The sequence below is a fragment of the Salvelinus alpinus genome, chromosome 32 (assembly GCF_045679555.1).
Source record: "Salvelinus alpinus chromosome 32, SLU_Salpinus.1, whole genome shotgun sequence".
NCBI classification, from domain to species: Eukaryota; Metazoa; Chordata; class Actinopteri; order Salmoniformes; family Salmonidae; genus Salvelinus; species Salvelinus alpinus.
Genome location: NC_092117.1, coordinates 30302694 through 30323599, shown reverse-complemented (window position 1 = coordinate 30323599; position 20906 = coordinate 30302694). Strand labels below are relative to the sequence as shown.

At 42.6% G+C, this 20906-nt stretch overlaps 1 protein-coding gene across 1 annotated transcript in view; it reads left to right on the top strand.

Moving 5' to 3' along the window:
- LOC139562527 (collagen alpha-1(XIX) chain-like) overlaps positions 1–20906 on the top strand; it is a 241821-nt gene that overhangs the window by 65815 nt on the left and 155100 nt on the right. Inside the window, exons 14-15 of the mRNA XM_071380275.1 lie at positions 10281–10325; positions 15168–15203. Of these exons, the coding sequence (XP_071236376.1) occupies positions 10281–10325; positions 15168–15203 (81 nt within the window). The remainder of the gene's footprint in view (positions 1–10280; positions 10326–15167; positions 15204–20906) is intronic.

Genomic DNA, 20906 nt, shown 5'->3' with positions numbered 1-20906 from the left:
CAGAGATATCATGGTCTTTACTGGTCTGATCTTAGGGAGACAGGACAGAGATATCATGGTCTTTACTGGTCTGATCTTAGGGAGACAGGACAGAGATATCATGGTCTTTACTGGTCTGATCTTAGAGAGACAGGACAGAGATATCATGGTCTTTACTGGTCTGATCTTAGGGAAACAGGACAGAGATATCATGGTCTTTACTGGTCTGATCTTAGGGAGACAGGACAGAGATATCATGGTCTTTACTGGTCTGATCTTAGGGAAACAGGACAGAGATATCATGGTCTTTACTGGTCTGATCTTAGGGAAACAGGACAGAGATATCATGGTCTTTACTGGTCTGATCTTAGGGAGACAGGACAGAGATATCATGGTCTTTACTGGTCTGATCTTAGGGAGACAGGACAGAGATATCATGGTTTTACTGGTCTGATCTTAGAGAAACAGGACAGAGATATCATGGTTTTACTGGTCTGATCTTAGGGAGACAGGACAGAGATATAATGGTTTTACTGGTCTGATCTTAGGGAGACAGGACAGAGATATAATGGTTTTACTGGTCTGATCTTAGGGAGACAGGATAGAGATATCATGGTCTTTACTGGTCTGATCTTAGAGAGACAGGGCAGAGATATCATGGTCTTTATTTACTGAGCTGATCTTAGGGAGACAGGACAGAGATATCATGGTCTTTGCTGGTCTGATCTTAGGGAGACAGGACAGAGATATCATGGTTTTACTGGTCTGATCTTAGGGAGACAGGATAGAGGATATCATGGTTTTACTGGTCTGATCTTAGGGAGACAGGACAGAGATATCATGGTCTTTACTGGTCTGATCTTAGAGAGACAGGGCAGAGATATCATGGTCTTTATTTACTGGTCTGATCTTAGGGAGACAGGATAGAGATATCATGGTTTAACTGGTCTGATCTTAGGGAGACAGGACAGAGATATCATGGTCTTTACCTGTCTGATCTTAGGGAGACAGGACAGAGATATCATGGTCTTTATTTACTGAGCTGATCTTAGGGAGACAGGACAGAGATATCATGGTTTTACTGGTCTGATCTTAGGGAGACAGGACAGAGATATCATGGTCTTTACTGGTCTGATCTTAGGGAGACAGGACAGAGATATCATGGTTTTACTGGTCTGATCTTAGGGAGACAGGACAGAGATATCATGGTCTTTACTGGTCTGATCTTAGGGAGACAGGACAGAGATATCATGGTCTTTGCTGGTCTGATCTTAGAGAGACAGGACAGAGATATCATGGTCTTTACTGGTCTGATCTTAGGGAGACAGGACAGAGATATCATGGTCTTTACTGGTCTGATCTTAGGGAGACAGGACAGAGATATCATGGTCTTTACTGGTCTGATCTTAGGGAAACAGGACAGAGATATCATGGTCTTTACTGGTCTGATCTTAGGGAGACAGGACAGAGATATCATGGTCTTTACTGGTCTGATCTTAGGGAAACAGGACAGAGATATCATGGTCTTTACTGGTCTGATCTTAGGGAGACAGGACAGGGAAGGAAAACGGTCCAGCCTCTTCCTCTCTCTTTTCCAATCCCTCTCTGTATCTCTTTCTAACTGGGTTACTCTGAGGGAGACGGGACAGATGAGGAAAGAGAGGAAATCACAGGGAAATGAAGGGAGAGTAAAAGGGAGGAAAAGGTCCACTCTCTCCCTAAAGACATCATTATCTTCAGCAGACAGCAGAGAGGGAGAGAGGGGACCTTTCTCTAAAGATCAACAACATACATCATTTACAAGTGGCCTCAGCGTCAGCCCACTACATTCTCTATTTTGTTCCTTCATACCGCCACAGTGTTAAGCAGCAGATCTGGGTTCAAATACTATTTGAAATCTTTAAAACAATTTATAAGTTTGCTCTAGCCTGTCTGGAGTGCCAGAGGGCGGTGTTTGCAGTTTTCAGACTATTCTACTGGCCCAGTAAGACAGGCAAGCTCAATCAAGCCCAGATAAAGTATGATTCAAATAGTATTTGAACCCAGGTCTTACAGGTGGTGAACTGGGCCAGGCTGGATCTATACAGTAGGTTGAATACAGAGTTAAAACATGTAGGAGGATATCTGGACAGTGGAATCAGAACAAATGTAAATACCTATTCAGTATGTTTTTTCTCATTCTGAACCCTTAACATTTGTGTAATAATTGAGTGAGTATTGTACTAGATCCAGATGTCTGCATTTGCTGAAGAGGTACCATTAGCTGATGCTATGACAACAGCTAGTCTTCCAGCAGTCCACTGGCTTTAGTGGGTGTATGAAACTTCTCCCTAGAAATAAACCATTTAAATGACCAGGGCTATCCCATCCAGTGGAAATTGGGCTTTTAAATCCAGGATGCATCACAACCGGCCGGGATTGGGAATCCCATAGGGCGGCACGCAACTGGCCCAGCATCGTCTGGGTTTGGCCGGTGTAGGCCCAGCATCGTCTGGGTTTGGCCGGTGTAGGCCCAGCATCGTCTGGGTTTGGCCGGTGTAGGCCCAGCATCGTCTGGGTTTGGCCGGTGTAGGCCCAGCATCGTCTGGGTTTGGCCAGTGTAGGCCGTAATTGTAAATAAGAATTTGTTTTTAACTGACTTGCCTTGTTAAATGAAGGTTAAATAACATGTTAAAGGTTAAATTTAAATGTCCCTCACAGTGCATGGTTCTAGTCTGTTACCGTACAGTTTAATCCACTAGAAACTAAAGACATTCTCTTCAATCCATGGTCAGTTCAGGTACTGTGATGGGTAAAATCCCTTGACACAGTGTATGGTGTTAATAACCTGGTTTATGGTCTGGGTTATTAGAATGTCTTATGAGATCAATACATGATCAAGTGTCCAAATGTTCTCTAGCTTAACTATTAAACTATAGAATACCATCACCATAAACCTATAGAATACCACCATCACTATAAACCTATAGAATACCACCATCACTATAAACCTGTAGAATACCATCATCACTATAAACCTATAGAATACCACTATAACTATAAACCTATAGAATACCACCATCACCATAAACCTATAGAATACCACCATCACTATAAACCTATAGAATACCACCATCACTATAAACCTATAGAACACCACCATCACTATAAACCTATAGAATACCACCATCACTATAAACCTATAGAGTACCACCATCACTATAAACCTATAGAATACCACCACCACTATAAACCTATAGAATACCACTCATAACTATAAACCTATAGAATACCACTATAAACCTATAGAATACCACTATAACTATAAACCTATAGAATACCACTATAAACCTATAGAATACCACTATAACTATAAACCTATAGAACACCACCATCACTATAAACCTATAGAATACCACCATCACTATAAACATATAGAGTACGACCATCACTATAAACCTATAGAATACCACCACCACTATAAACCTATAGAATACCATCATCACTATAAACCTATAGAATACCACTATAAACCTATAGAATACCACCATAACTATAAACCTATAGAATACCACTATAACTATAAACCTATAGAATACCACCATAACTATAAACCTATAGAATACCACTATAACTATAAACCTACAGAATACCACTATAACTATAAACCTATAGAATACCACTATAACTATAAACCTATAGAATACCACCATCACTATAAACCTATAGAATACCACTATAACTATAAACCTACAGAATACCACTATAACTATAAACCTATAGAATACCACCATCACTATAAACCTACAGAATACCACTATAAACATATAGAATACCATCACTATAAACATATAGAATACCACTATAACTATAAACCTATAGAATAGCACCATCACTATAAACCTATAGAATACCACTATAACTATAAACCTATAGAATACCACCATCACTATAAACCTACAGAATACCACTATAAACATATAGAATACCATCACTATAAACATATAGAATCCCACCATCACTATAAACCTATAGACATTTTTACATTTTTACATTTTTAGTCATTTAGCAGACGCTCTTATCCAGAGCGACTTACAGTAGAGTGCATACATTTTATAACATTTTTTACATACTGAGACAAAGATATCCCTACCGGCCAAGAGAAGACGCTCTTATCCAGAGCGACTTACAGTAGAGTGCATACATTTTATTACATTTAATTAAAAAAAAATAATAATAATTGTATTTAAAAAAAAAAAAATTACATACTGAGACAAGGATATCCCTACCGGCCAAACCCTCCCTACCGGCCAAACCCTCCCTAACCCGGACGACGCTATGCCAATTGTGCGTCGCCCCACGGATCTCCCGGTTGCGGCCGGCTGCGACAGAGCCTGGGCGCGAACCCAGCCCAGCCTGGGCGCGAACCCAGAGACTCTGGTGACGCAGCTAGCACTGCAATGCAGTGCCCTAGACCACTGCGCCACCCGGGAGAATACCACTATAACTATAAACCTATAGAATACCACTATAACTATAAACCTATAGAATACCACCATCACTATAAACCTATAGAATACCACTATAAACCTATAGAATACCACCATCACTATAAACCTATAGAATACCACTATAACTATAAACCTATAGAATACCACTATAAACCTATAGAATACCACTATAACTATAAACCTATAGAATACCACTATAAACCTATAGAATACCACCATCACTATAAACCTATAGAATACCACTATAACTATAAACCTATAGAATACCACTATAAACCTATAGAATACCACTATAACTATAAACCTATAGAATACCACTATAAACCTATAGAATACCACTATAAACTTATAGAATACCACTATAAACCTATAGAATACCACTATAACTATAAACCTATAGAATAACACTATAAACCTATAGAATACCACTATAACCCTATAGAATACCACTATAAACCTATAGAATACCACTATAACTATAAACCTATAGAATACCACTATAAACCTATAGAATACCACTATAACCCTATAGAATACCACTATAAACCTATAGAATACCGCTATAAACCTATAGAATACCACTATAACTATAAACCTATAGAATACCACTATAAACCTATAGAATACCACTATAAACCTATAGAATACCACTATAACTATACACCTATAGAATACCACTATAAACCTATAGAATACCACTATAACTATACACCTAATACCACTATAAACCTATAGAATACCACTATAAACCTATAGAATACCACCATCACTATAAACCTATAGAATAACACCATCACTATAAACCTATAGAATACCACTATAAACCTATAGAATACCACTATAAACCTATAGAATACCACCATCACTATAAACCTATAGAATACCACTATAAACCTATAGAATACCACTATAAACCTATAGAATACCACTATAACTATAAACCTAATGAATACCACCATCACTATAAACCTATAGAATACCACCATCACTATAAACCTATAGAATACCACCATCACTATAAACCTATAGAATACCACCATCACTATAAACCTATAGAATACCACTATAAACCTATAGAATACCACTATAAACCTATAGAATACCACCATCACTATAAACCTATAGAATACCACTATAAACCTATAGAATACCACCATCACTATAAACCTATAGAATACCACTATAACTATAAACCTATAGAATACCACTATAAACCTATAGAATACCACTATAACTATAAACCTATAGAATACCACTATAAACCTATAGAATACCACCATCACTATAAACCTATAGAATACCACTATAACTATAAACCTATAGAATACCACTATAAACCTATAGAATACCACTATAACTATAAACCTATAGAATACCACTATAAACCTATAGAATACCACTATAAACTTATAGAATACCACTATAAACCTATAGAATACCACTATAACTATAAACCTATAGAATAACACTATAAACCTATAGAATACCACTATAACCCTATAGAATACCACTATAAACCTATAGAATACCACTATAACTATAAACCTATAGAATACCACTATAAACCTATAGAATACCACTATAACCCTATAGAATACCACTATAAACCTATAGAATACCGCTATAAACCTATAGAATACCACTATAAACCTATAGAATACCACTATAAACGAATACCACTATAAACCTATAGAATACCACTATAACTATACACCTATAGAATACCACTATAAACCTATAGAATACCACTATAACTATAAACTTATAGAATACCACTATAAACCTATAGAATACCACCATCACTATAAACCTATAGAATAACACCATCACTATAAACCTATAGAATACCACTATAAACCTATAGAATACCACTATAAACCTATAGAATACCACCATCACTATAAACCTATAGAATACCACTATAAACCTATAGAATACCACTATAAACCTATAGAATACCACTATAACTATAAACCTAATGAATACCACCATCACTATAAACCTATAGAATACCACCATCACTATAAACCTATAGAATACCACCATCACTATAAACCTATAGAATACCACCATCACTATAAACCTATAGAATACCACTATAAACCTATAGAATACCACTATAAACCTATAGAATACCACTATAAACCTATAGAATACCACCATCACTATAAACCTAATGAATACCACTATAAACTTATAGAATACCACTATAAACCTATAGAATACCACCATCACTATAAACATATAGAATACCACTATAACTATAAACCTATAGAATACCACCATCACTATAAACCTAATGAATACCACCATCACTATAAACCTATAGAATACCACTATAACCCTATAGAATACCACTATAAACCTATAGAATAACGCTATAAACCTATAGAATACCACTATAACTATAAACCTATAGAATACCACTATAAACCTATAGAATACCACTATAAACCTATAGAATACCACTATAAACCTATAGAATACCACTATAAACCTATAGAATACCACTATAACTATAAACCTATAGAATACCACTATAAACCTATAGAATACCATATATCTAAGCCTATAGTTCAGATCAGTTTATCATGAATTTGTTCCTGCATCATAAATATGGATCCAGACCTGCAGATAGGGAACCTGGCATTCAGTGGTATACTAGTAGGGGATGTTGATCTAACATTAAAATGGCTCTGGGCGATGTTACTATTGGCCAAGTCAACGCCGCTGAATGTTCACACATTAAAATGGCTCTGGGCGATGTATATTACTATTGGCCAAGTCAACGCCGCTGAATGTTCACACATTAAAATGGCTCTGGGCGATGTATATTACTATTGGCCAAGTCAACGCCGCTGAATGTTCACACATTAAAATGGCTCTGGGCGATGTATATTACTATTGGCCAAGTCAACGCCGCTGAATGTTCACACATTAAAATGCAGCAGGTGAAGTTGACAATCTGCAGTCTTTTTTATGTATGGCGGCTAAACATGATGAAGCTGTCTGCTCTCAACGGTTTCTTATACTGTACAGTCAATAGCTGTACTGTAGAGATGTATTTATGTGTGTATTTATGTGACTGGGACAAAGCACATCAATGAACATTTCTGTAAATGTGATAGATTTAGCCAGCTGGCTAGTTGTCATGCAGTAATATTTATATAGTGTCCATTTGTTTATTATGTCTAGGGAACTATGCTTGGTTAAATGGGGTATTCTGACTTCTTCCAAAGTGTATTTTACTGTAATGTGTTAAAGTCCAAACGATGAAATTGGGTTAAAATGTTTTATCTATTATAACATAACACATGTCTGGTGACAAAGCCATGTTTTAATATCAGTATCTATCTCTCGTACATGATGTGAAAAACAAGTCAGTCGGACAGAATGGGCATTATTACTGTATACTGTGTGACTAACAGACAGTTCATCATGTAGGCCAGACCAACGTTGGGACATTGAGTTTTCCTCATTTTGAAGCATTTACATGACACGACAGAATCCTATGACAGCCGTGTTAGCTCCTGTTAACATTACATAACATGGGGAATATTGAAACATTCTAACTGAATGTCGACGATTAGAACACTATTTTTCAAGTGTTCCACTCCGCTAGCCAGCACCTCGCCTAAATAGGTGTGTGTTTCTTTCGCCTCTGGATTACAGGTTAACCATTGAACTTGAAGCCCAGAGAAATATATTTATATATTTAGAGAGTTTGGCCATTTTTCATATTTAGAGAATAAAGGAGAAATGCACACTCTAGGAGCTCAGATGCAATAATATTTATGTCCAACGTTTCGACAGACAAGCTGTCTTCATCAGGGTATAATGACGAACACTGCTGGGTGACTCGTTTATATAGTGTCAAAAGACACACACAGGTGTCTGTAATCATGGCCGGGTGTGGCCTGATATCATTGGTTAATTCTCATATATTAAAATAGCATACAAAAAACATTTGAATAGCGTACGATCATAGATACAATTTGGCTACATAAGCCTACAAACATTTACAGCAGCAAAATCACAACAATCACAAGAATGGCTTCAGATCAAAATCTATGTTGAGACCGAAGGGAGCAAGAGTCTTTAAATTAAAGATCCAGGCAGCCTCTCATTTTAACAATAAATTGTCGAGGTCACCCCCTCTCCTAGGGAGGGTGACATGTTCGATACCAATATAACGTAGAGACGAAATCGAGTGGTTTGCTTCCAAAAATCTGTAATCCAGACTAGCTGACACGATGCTATTCTCCTGATTTATGACCACTTTTCTTCTCTGTCCTCCATTGATTTAGTCACCCTAATTTTGACCAAGGGTAGCAACTCCTATCACTTTTTGAATGGATTATCATAGAGACATTGGTTTTCTTAGAGGATTATCTACACTATTGGTCAAACAATGTGTTTTCATTGGACCACCTACACAGAGTCATGTTGCTGTACTTCTCTGTTTAGTCCTGCAGGACCAGTAGTTGTCTATGAATCAGACTGACTCTGAGTACAAAGACATTTGACAAACAGTTTCCTGGACAATTCAGAGACCCCGATACCTGCGGACACAGATATCAACAGCACGTCAAGCCAAAACACTAATCAATCAATCAATCAATCAGTAAAATGTATTTTGTAAAGGCCTTTTTACAGCAACCGTTGTCCCAAAGTGCTTATACAGAAACACAGCCTAAAACCCCAAAGAGCAAGCAATGCAGATGTAGAAGCACAGAGGCTAGGAAAACTCCCTAGAAGGCAGGAACCTAGAAAGAAACCTAGAGAGGAACCAGCCTCTGAGGGGTGGCCAGTCCTCTTCTGGCTGTACCTGGTAGAGAGGAACCAGGCTCTGAGGGGTGGCTTGTCCTAGGTGCTGAGTAACGGAGAGTCAACTGTAGGCTAGGTGCTGACTAACAGAGAGTCAACTGTAGGCTAGGTGCTGACTAACAGAGAGTCAACTGTAGGCTAGGTGCTGACTAACAGAGAGTCAACTGTAGGCTAGGTGCTGACTAACGGAGAGTGAACTGTAGGCTAGGTGCTGACTAACAGAGAGTCAACTGTAGGCTAGGTGCTGACTAACGGAGAGTAAACTGTAGGCTAGGTGCTGACTAACAGAGAGTCAACTGTAGGCTAGGTGCTGACTAACAGAGAGTCAACTGTAGGCTAGGTGCTGACTAACAGAGAGTCAACTGTAGGCTAGGTGCTGACTAACGGAGAGTAAACTGTAGGCTAGGTGCTGACTGGCAAAAATGTCTATTGTAGTCTTTGTGTTGACTAACATAAAGGTGTCTACTGTCTTTGTTCTTTTTTGACAACATAAAGGTGTCTACTGTCTTTGTTCTTTTTTGACAACATAAAGGTGTCTAATGTCTTTGTTCTTTATTGACAGCAGAAAGGTGTCTGTCTTTGTTCTTTATTGACAACATAAAGGTGTCTACTGTCTTTGTTCTTTATTGACAACAGAAAGGTGTCTAATGTCTTTGTTCTTTTTTGACAACAGAAGGGTGTCTAATGTCTTTGTTCTTTTTTGACAACAGAAGGTGTCTGTCTTTGTTCTTTTTTGACAACAGAAAGGTGTCTAATGTCTTTGTTCTTTTTTGACAACAGAAGGTGTCTGTCTTTGTTCTTTTTTGACAACAGAAAGGTGTCTAATGTCTTTGTTCTTTTTTGACAACAGAAAGGTGTCTGTCTTTGTTCTTTTTTGACAACAGAAGGGTGTCTGTCTTTGTTCTTTATTGGCAAACAGAAAGGTGTCTGTCTTTGTTCTTTATTGACAACAGAAAGGTGTCTGATGTATTTGTTTGTTCCCAGGGTTTAAAAGGAGACTCAGGTCCTATTGGCCCCAAAGGTGATCAAGTAAGTTATAATCCCTCATCTATGGTTTGGTTTTAAACATTAGTAAATAGCATGAGCTGATGTACACCCCAAACTGTTTGTAGGGGTGCTGACTAACAGACAGTCAACTGTAGGCTAGGTGCTGACTAACGGAGAGTCAACTGTAGGCTAGGTGCTGACTAACAGAGAGTAACCTGTAGGCTAGGTGTTGACTAACAGACAGTCAACTGTAGGCTAGGTGCTGACTAACAGAGAGTAACCTGTAGGCTAGGTGCTGACTAACAGAGAGTCAACTTTAGGCTAGGTGCTGACTAACAGAGAGTCAACTGTAGGCTAGGTGTTGACTAACAGACAGTCAACTGTAGGCTAGGTGCTGACTAACAGAGAGTCAACTGTAGGCTAGGTGCTGACTAACAGAGAGTCAACTGTAGGCTAGGTGCTGACTAACAGAGAGTCAACTGTAGGCTAGGTGTTGACTAACAGACAGTCAACTGTAGGCTAGGTGCTGACTAACAGAGAGTCAACTTTAGGCTAGGTGCTGACTAACAGACAGTCAACTGTAGGCTACGTGCTGACTAACAGAGAGTCAACTGTAGGCTAGGTGCTGACTAACGGAGAGTAAACTGTAGGCTAGGTGCTGACTAACGGAGAGTCAACTGTAGGCTAGGTGCTGACTAACAGAGAGTCAACTGTAGGCTAGGTGCTGACTAACAGAGAGTCAACTGTAGGCTAGGTGCTGACTAACAGAGAGTAAACTGTAGGCTAGGTGCTGACTAACAGAGAGTCAACTGTAGGCTAGGTGCTGACTAACAGAGAGTCAACTGTAGGCTACGTGCTGACTAACAGAGAGTCAACTGTAGGCTAGGTGCTGACTAACGGAGAGTAAACTGTAGGCTAGGTGCTGACTAACGGAGAGTCAACTGTAGGCTAGGTGCTGACTAACAGAGAGTCAACTGTAGGCTAGGTGCTGACTAACGGAGAGTCAACTGTAGGCTAGGTGCTGACTAACAGAGAGTCAACTGTAGGCTAGGTGCTGACTAACAGAGAGTAAACTGTAGGCTAGGTGCTGACTAACAGAGAGTCAACTGTAGGCTAGGTGCTGACTAACAGAGAGTCAACTGTAGGCTACGTGCTGACTAACAGAGAGTCAACTGTAGGCTAGGTGCTGACTAACGGAGAGTCAACTGTAGAGTAGGTGCTGACTAACGGAGAGTCAACTGTAGGCTAGGTGCTGACTAACAGAGAGTGAACTGTAGGCTAGGTGCTGACTAACAGAAAGTAACCTGTAGGCTAGGTGCTGACTAACAGAGAGTAAACTGTAGGCTAGGTGCTGACTAACAGAGAGTCAACTGTAGGCTAGGTGCTGACTAACAGAGAGTAAACTGTAGGCTAGGTGCTGACTAACGGAGAGTCAACTGTAGGCTAGGTGCTGACTAACAGAGAGTCAACTGTAGGCTAGGTGCTGACTAACAGAGAGTGAACTGTAGGCTAGGTGCTGACTAACAGACAGTCAACTGTAGGCTAGGTGCTGACTAACGGAGAGTCAACTGTAGAGAAAGAAAGAAAGTTGTGTACTCTATATATGTTCTCAACTTCTTGATAGGAAACAAAGCGCACCACCCAGGTCACATGACTGTTCCTCTGACTTCAGAATTCAATCTGTTTGACCACTGGTCATTTCATTAAACAGGCTGAACATCATTGGATAGGAACTACTATCATCATAGCAAACTTGATCTGCTGTCCAGCCCAGATTATAGTATTGTACAGAGTCCAATATAGTATTTCTGATCAGTCAGACATGCCAATTATTAGTACCAGACACACCCTTCTAAAAACCTCCTGCCTCACTGGTGGTCAGTCTAAATATTACCATATTATTAGACCACTAAATGGGTACATGAAAAGTTGAACCATTTACCATCATTGAAAAAACTCAGACAGAACAGTAATACAGTCTAGATGGGTCCAGCGAGCTGGGAATTTAAAGCATTCATAAATACAGTGGAGACTTGATTATCAGCATTCTTTTATAGCCTGTTCATTGAAAGGGAATTTGAATTACGGTAGGCAAATTCCTCTTATTGCAATTCAAAATATATGGAGAAAAAAATGATCGAATACCACAGTGGGATTTCTTTGCTCTGTAAGAGACGGAATGTTTTCCGTTCTCTAATTAGTTACCATATTGTAACACGTACGGTACTCACGCATGCACACATTCATTTCCGCTTTCATTATTGGTGAGGGAGCTGCTGTATGATTGTAGGGTTATTGTAGGTGCACAGTCTTCCAGCCTTGAAGTTTTAATGAGATATCTGTTTGGTTCTCTGAAGGAGAGAGAGAGAGAGAGAGAGAGAGAGAGAGAGAGAGAGAGAGAGAGAGAGAGAGAGAGAGAGAGAGAGAGAGAGAGAGAGAGAGAGAGAGAGAGAGAGAGAGAGAGAGAGAGAGAGAGAGAGAGAGAGAGAGAGAGAGAGAGAGAGAGAGAGAGAGAGAGAGAGAGAGAGAGAGAGAGAGAGAGAGAGAGAGAGAGAGAGAGAGAGAGAGAGAGAGAGAGAGAGAGAGAGAGAGAGAGAGCCAAATGAGTCTATTTTGTAGAGCTATCTGAGGGAGGGGCAAATGTGATTATTTATATGTTTGGGTCAGAACAGTAATGAGTACCTCAATATTCCCAAGCAGGAAGGACTATTTTGGGCGAGACACCTGTGAATACAACCAAAATGGTCATGAATAACTAATCAGTCATAAATAATCTTAACTTTCCAGATCATATAGACCTAATTGGTTAATGGCATAAGGTTTGGCAAATTAAAAGGACACGTATTCATTAAAAGGACACATGTATTCATTAAAAGGACACATGTATTCATTAAAAGGACACATGTATTCATTAAAAGGACACATGTATTCATTAAAAGGACACATGCTTACAAACCATAATTCAATGGATAGTGAACATATTTTAATTGAAAATCAGGCAGAGGGAAAGTTTTCTAGAGAAGGAAGATAATATTATGGAGAAATATCCAGCTTGTGCATGTGAGAATAGATAGTAGAAACAACAGAGGAGAGTAGACGGGGGGGTTGAGAGGTGCTGTTTACGTTGTGTCATGGGAAAACTATTCTCTTCCTGCTACTTCATTCAAAGGAGTTTACACAGTTGGGAACTACCTGGTACCTAATGGCAGAAGTAAAGTCCTCTAGACTAACAGTCAGCTTGTGAGAATAGACAGTAAACTAGTGGAGAAGAATGTAGTTGAAAGTGTGCGATACATTGAGCTAACGTTTACTTTTGTCATCATGGGAAAACCTTCCATCTCTGAATCGACCACCTGGCTTGTCACGTTAACTAAACAATGTGTCATGGATGTCTCTGTGTTAACACTGCAAATGCTTTTTACGTGATGTTCTGAGGCCGATGCTTATTTGATCTTTTGTCAGATCTGATAACATCATGTTATCCACCTGCCTCTCTCTCTCACACACACTCACACACACAGCACATCGCCTGACAGAAAGGACACACACACACACACACTCACACACACCACATCGCCAGACAGAAAGGACACACTGACACACACGCCACATCGCCTGACAGAAAGGACACACACACACAGCATATCGCCTGACAGAAAGGACACACACACGCTCACACACACACCACATCGCCTGACAGAAAGGACACACTGACACACACACACACACACACACACACACACACACACACACACATTGCCTGACGTAAAGGACTGTCCCGAAACAGTCTTCATTTCATAGGATGGACAGCACACCAGACATAGGTTCCTAGGGAATAGGGTGACATGTGGTATGAAGACCAGACATAGGTTCCTAGGGAATAGGGTGACATGTGGTATGAAGACCAGACATAGGTTCCTAGGGAATAGGGTGACATGTGGTATGATGACCAGACATAGGTTCCTAGGGAATAGGGTGACGTGGTATGAAGACCAGACATAGGTTCCTAGGGAATAGGGTGACATGTGGTATGAAGACAAGACTTAGGTTCCTAGGGAATAGGGTGACGTGGTATGAAGACCAGACATAGGTTCCTAGGGAATAGGATGGGCAGCACACCAGACATAGGTTCCTAGGGAATAGGGTGACGTGGTATGAAGACCAGACATAGGTTCCTAGGGAATAGGGTGACGTGGTATGAAGACCAGACATAGGTTCCTAGGGAATAGGGTGACATGTGGTATGAAGACCAGACATAGGTTCCTAGGGAATAGGGTGACATGTGGTATGAAGACCAGACATAGGTTCCTAGGGAATAGGGTGACGTGGTATGAAGACCAGACATAGGTTCCTGATACTATTTGCAACTTTTCCTTTAGTTATGCTTTGCCAGGCAAGCTCAATCAAGCCCAGATAATGTATTTGAAATGATGTGAAGTAGTATATGAACCCAGCTGTGGTGGACAACACACAGCTAAATAAAGCAGTAACACAAGGTGATGTGAAGTAGTATATGAACCCAGCTGTGGTGGACAACACACAGCTAAATAAAGCAGTAACACAAGGTGATGTTCATTTTGACCTTTAAAGCTCTGCATGCACAAGCCCTCTCGCCAGTACCGCCGCTTGGCTAGACGTGAAGGTAACTTCTGTAGACATTTATTTAGTGTAGTAATACTCTCTGCCATAATTTAAGAGAATGATTGAATAACAGCAATTCCTTCCTTTCAAAATGAATCGTCTGAATGTGTGTCACTTGATGTTCAGTGTTATACTATACGTTGTGTATGACAGGTGCTGAGGAAAAATCTATATAAGAGTCAATAAATTGATGAATGACTAATGAGTTCAACGATAAAAAACAATAATTTCTCTCTCCCACAGGGCGATACGGGTCTTCAAGGTCTGCCTGGTCTCAGTGTAAGTATGCAGTCTTTTATGCAGCTGTCTTCATATGAATCACACACACACACACACACACACACACACACACACACACACACACACACACACACACACACACACACACACACACACACACACACACACACACACACACACACACACACACACACACACACACACACACACACACATGGGGGGGATGAGGAGAGCGTAAGGAGGGGATGATGAGAGGGGATGAGAAGAGGGGAAGGAGGGGGTGATGAGGAGAGTGGAAGGAGGATGGGATGAGGGGAATGAGGGGGGATGAGGAGAGGGGAAGTAGGTTATGAGGAGAAGGAGGGGGGATGAGGAGAGGGGAAGGAGGAGGTTATGAGGCGAAGGAGGAGGAATGAGGGGGGATGAGGAGAGGGGAAGGAGGAGGAATGAGGGGGGATGAGGAGAGGGGAAGGAGGAGGAATGAGGGGGGATGAGGAGAGGGGAAGGAGGAGGTTATGAGGGGAAGGAGGAGGAATGAGGGGGGATGAGGAGAGGGGAAGGAGGAGGTTATGAGGGAAAGGAGGAGGAATGAGGGGGTATGAGGAGAGGGGAAGGAGGAGGAATGAGGGGGGATGAGGAGATGGGAAGGAGAAGGAATGAGGAGGGATGAGGAGAGGGGAAGGAGGAGGTTATGAGGGGAAGGAGGAGGAATGAGGGGGGATGAGGAGAGGGGAAGGAGGAGGTTATGAGGGGAAGGAGGAGGAATGAGGGGGGATGAGGAGAGGGGAAGGAGGAGGAATGAGGGGGGATGAGGAGAGGGGAAGGAGGAGGAATGAGGGGAAGGAGGAGGAATGAGGGGGGGATGAGGAGAGGGGAAGGAGGAGGAATGAGGGGAAGGAGGAGGAATGAGGGGGGATGAGGAGAGGGGAAGGAGGAGGAATGAGGGGAAGGAGGAGGAATGAGGGGGGATGAGGAGAGGGGAAGGAGGAGGAATGAGGGGAGATGAGGAGAGGGGAAGGAGGAGGTTATGAGGGGAAGGAGGAGGAATGAGGGGGGATGAGGAGAGGGGAAGGAGGAGGAATGAGGGGGGATGAGGAGAGGGGAAGGAGGAGGAATGAGGGGGGATGAGGAGAGGGGAAGGAGGAGGAATGAGGGGGGATGAGGAGAGGGGAAGGAGGAGGAATGAGGGGGGATGAGGAGAGGGGAAGGAGGAGGTTATGAGGGGAAGGAGGAGGAATGAGGGGGATGAGGAGAGGGGAAGGAGGAGGAATGAGGGGGATGAGGAGAGGGGAAGGAGGAGGAATGAGGGGGGATGAGGAGAGGGGAAGGAGGATGTTATGAGGGGAAGGAGGGGGTTATGAGGGGAAGGAGGAGGTTATGAGGGGGGGGGGGGGTGAGGAGAGGAGAGAGGGATTTGGAACTGCTCAGGTGAACAGTCTCAGTGTCACATTACCATCCACCTCTGTGCTGTCTGGGAGGTCAGGCAAGGAGAGGCTAGACAGGGGTAGATGAGCATGGTTAACCCCCTCTCTCCACACCTCTCCTGGGGCTTGGAGCATGGTGGAGAGCAGGCAGGTCTGGTCTGGAGCTCTGGGGGGAAGGATGGGAAGGGCAGGAGGAGATGAGAAGGGGGTGGCAGGTAGCATCCATGGTGGACCTACATGTGTGAGGGAAGTTGATGACATGGTTTCCTTCACTCTGTCTCTCAACTTTGAACTTTTATTAGTCAAATTTAAGTTATCACATGCGCCGAATACAACAGGTGCTGTTGTCATTCACCTTACTGTGAAATGCTTACTTACAAGCCCTTAACCAACAATGCAGTTTTAAGAAAATAGAGTTAAGAAAATATTTACAAAGAAAAAAAGTAACACAATAAAATAACAATAATGAGGCTATATACAGGGGGTACCGGTACCGAGTCAATGTACGGGGGTACAGGTTAATCGAGCTCATTTGTACTTGTAGGTAGGGGTAAAGTGACTATGCATAGATAATAAACAGTGAGTAGCAGCAGTGTAAAAACAAAGGGGAGGTGGCCATTTGATTAATTGTTCAGCAGTCTTATGGCTTGGGGGTAGAAGCTGTTACATAACCTTTTGGACCTAGACTTGGGGCTCCGGTACCGCTTGCCGTGTGGTAGCAGAGAGAACAGTCTATGACTTGGGTGACTGGAGTCTTTTTGGGGCCTTCCTCTGACACCGCCTAGTATATAGGTGCTGGATGGCAGGAATCTTGGCCCCAGTGATGTACTGGGCCGTACGCACTACCCTCTGTAGCGCCTTATGGTTGGATGCCGAGCAGTTGCCACACCAGTCGGTGATGCAACCGGACAGAATGCTCTCGATGGTGCAGCTGTAGAACTTTTTGATGATCTGGGGACCCATGCCAAATCTTTTCAGTCTCCTGTGGGGGAATAGGTTTAATCGTGCCCTCTTCACGACTGTTTTGGTGTGTTTGGACCATGATAGTTTGTTGGTCCACTACAGCCCCGCCGATGTCAATGGGGTAGTGTTCAGCCCTCCTTTTCCTGTAGTCCACGATCATCTCCTTTGTCTTGCTCAAGTTGCCAGGTCTCTGGCCTCCTGCCTATAGGCTGTCTCATCGTTGTCGGTGATCAGGCCTACCACCGTTGTGTCATCAGCAAACTTAATGATGGTGTTGGAGTCATGCTTGGCCACGCGGTCTTGGGTGAACAGGGAGTACAGGAGGGGACTAAGCACGCACCCCTGAGGGGCCCCAGTGTTGAGGATTAGCGTGGCACATGTGTTGTTGCCTACACTTACCACCTGGGGGCAGCCCGTCAGGAAGTCCAGGATCCAGTTGTAGAGGGAGGTGTTTAGTCCCAAGGTCCTTAGCTTAGTGATGAGCTTTGTGGGCACTATGGTGTTGAACGCTGAGCTGTAGTCAATGAACAGCATTCTTACAAAGGTGTTCATTTTGTCCTGGTGGGAAAGGGCAGTGTGGAGTGCGATTGAGATTGGGTCATCTGCGGATCTTTTTGGGCGGTATGCGAATTGGAATGGGTCTAGGGTTTCCGGGATGATTGTGTTGATGTGAGCCATGACCAGGCTTTCAAGAACTTCATGGCTGCCGACGTGAGTGCTACGGGGCAGTAGTCATTTAGGCAGGTTACCTTTGCTTTCTTGGGCACAGGGACTATGGTGGTCTGCTTGAAACATGTAGGTATTACATGTACAGGATACACATGGTATACACTGTCCAATTAAATGCTTACTGGCAGGTTCCTTCTGGACAATGCAACAACAATAAGAAATAATAAAATGTAAGAATACCAACATAAAATAAATGTCTCAGTGGAATAGAATAAACCTCTCATCAACTCTGCTCTCCTCAGCTCTCCTCTCCTCTCCTCCCCTCTCCTCTCCTCCCTTCTCCTTTCCTCTCCTCAACTCTCCTCTCCTCAGGTCTCCTCTCCTCTGCTCTGCTCAGGTCTCCTCTCCTCTCCTCAGGTCTCCTCTCCTCTCCTCCCCTCTCCTCTCCTCCCTTCTCCTTTCCTCTCCTCAACTCTGCTCTGCTCTCCCCAGCTCTCCTCTCCTCCCCTCTCCTCTCCTCAGGTCTCCTCTCATCTGCTCTGCTCTCCTCCCCTCTCCTCTCCTCAGGTCTCCTCTCCTCTGCTCTGCTCTCCTCAGCTCTCCTCTCCTCAGCTCTCCTCCCCTCTGCTCTCCTCTCCTCAACTCTCCTCTCGTCTGCTCTCCTCTCCTCAACTCTCCTCTGTTCTCCTCTGCTCTCCTCTCTTCTCCTCCCCACTAACTCAGTCTAGGAGTTCCAGACACCAGTCTCTCCCAGTAGACCCTCAGCGTTTACTGAATCCCAGTAGAATCCTCAGCATGCTTCATGCATAGTGCTCCTATAATTGGGCTGGCTGCACTGTCTGCTTGTCCTCTCTAGTTCTGTTAACATGAGCCCAGGGGAGAAGGGGCTTAGTGGGAGCATAGCCTAGAAACTCCTAGACAGAGACTGGTAGATTAATATACACACACATGCATGGGTGCACACACACTCACAGAGATGCACGTACATGCGCACACGCACCCACACAAACAATGCATGAACCCACGCACGTACACACACACACTAATACACACAGGGCCTGGCTGGTGTTGTTAGGGGAGGTGATGGGTGGAGATGAAGAGTATACTGTGAGTGGTTAGCTAATTATCTGCCCTGCCACGTCCCATTAGCACTGGAGCGAGGCAGAGTGTGTGTGACACCGACCCTTTCATGTCACCCAAATACTTACCAAACCCCAACCCAAAACTGTCAGCGTTGACGAGCTATTTAGTCTAGCTAATTATACATTAATAAGAGACGAATCAGGATAACAGAAATTCTATCCTGGCTATCGAGAACACCATGGTTGGCGTTACCAGGTCTTCTCACAACAGACTTGTAAACAACATTGCAGTGATAGTGGACGTACTATCACTGAACACGTACTGAATGCTACTAAATGGTAGTATAGATGAACTAGCCGATATACCCCATTCAGTTTAACCCAAGGTTTCCCTTTCACAAGTACTGTGTACATATGGTATACATTGAGAATTAATTGAGTTAGTAAAGCAGTACTTTGTGAGATAGAACATTGTGTTTTATAGAGGAGCATCACGTTTCCTAGCTGTCATTCATGTTTACAGCCGCTGTCACAGATACCAAAAGCTTGTCAGCCGTCTTGTTAAACGATAGATTTCTGTCCACCGTTTTAAAGAGGCAATCTGTGATTCAAAAAAACAATGAAGCCGCCACCCTGCCACAGTTTTGGTAAACGGCTAAGGGACAGCTACTGTGCGGATGCAAGGACTGCCCATCCATGAGATCAAAATGATAGTTTAAACCATCTTCTGAAGCTATACAGCAGGGCTAGGCAACCCTGTTCCTGGAGTACACAGATACTGCAGGGTTTTGTTCCAACTAGGCACCACATCTGACCAACTGAGCTAATTCATCAGTTCAGTGATTGCCTAAATTCAACACACCTGGTCTTCCAGGTCGATTAAATCATAAACAGGAACTGCCTACCCCTGATGTACAGTGTTTGTTTACAATTATACTGTTTACAAAAAAATTGAGTAAAATACAAGCTTATATTTGCGGGTTTGATGGGGTACGACAGTTGAACTCAGCTCATGAAGCATTTGAAGTTATCATGGGTATATATCACCCCCCCAAAAAAGTACAAAAATGGATGTACAAACTACAGATTGTACCTTTAAGCACAGAGACAGGGGCCTGTGAGTGACTTTCACATTCTGTACACATGTCATGTTATGAATGGCTATTTTCTGCAGCTGCTGCTTCCAAGAAAAAGGCATCAGTGTTTTTGCGAGGATGCCAATTGAAAGGGGACACCACTTATTTGGGATGGATGTGTAAGCTGATCGGTTGATCTGTGGCCCTGGATGTGGACAGTAGTTTGTGAAGACAGACAACTCTGTCTGTCTGTCTGTCTGTCTGTCTGTCTGTCTGTCTGTCTGTCTGTCTGTCTGTCTGTCTGTCTGTCTGTCTGTCTGTCTGTCTGTCCGTCCGTCCGTCCGTCCGTCCGTCCGTCCGTCCGTCCGTCCGTCTGTCTGCATACCTGTCTGTCTGACTGTCTGCTCCCCTCCCTTCCACCCACAACACCAGTAGGAGTGACTGTGAAAGGCCCTAACCTGGGTTCAAATAATACTGCTTCGACTCAGTCCCTTCTGACCCACATTCATAGCAGGATTTATCAAAGAA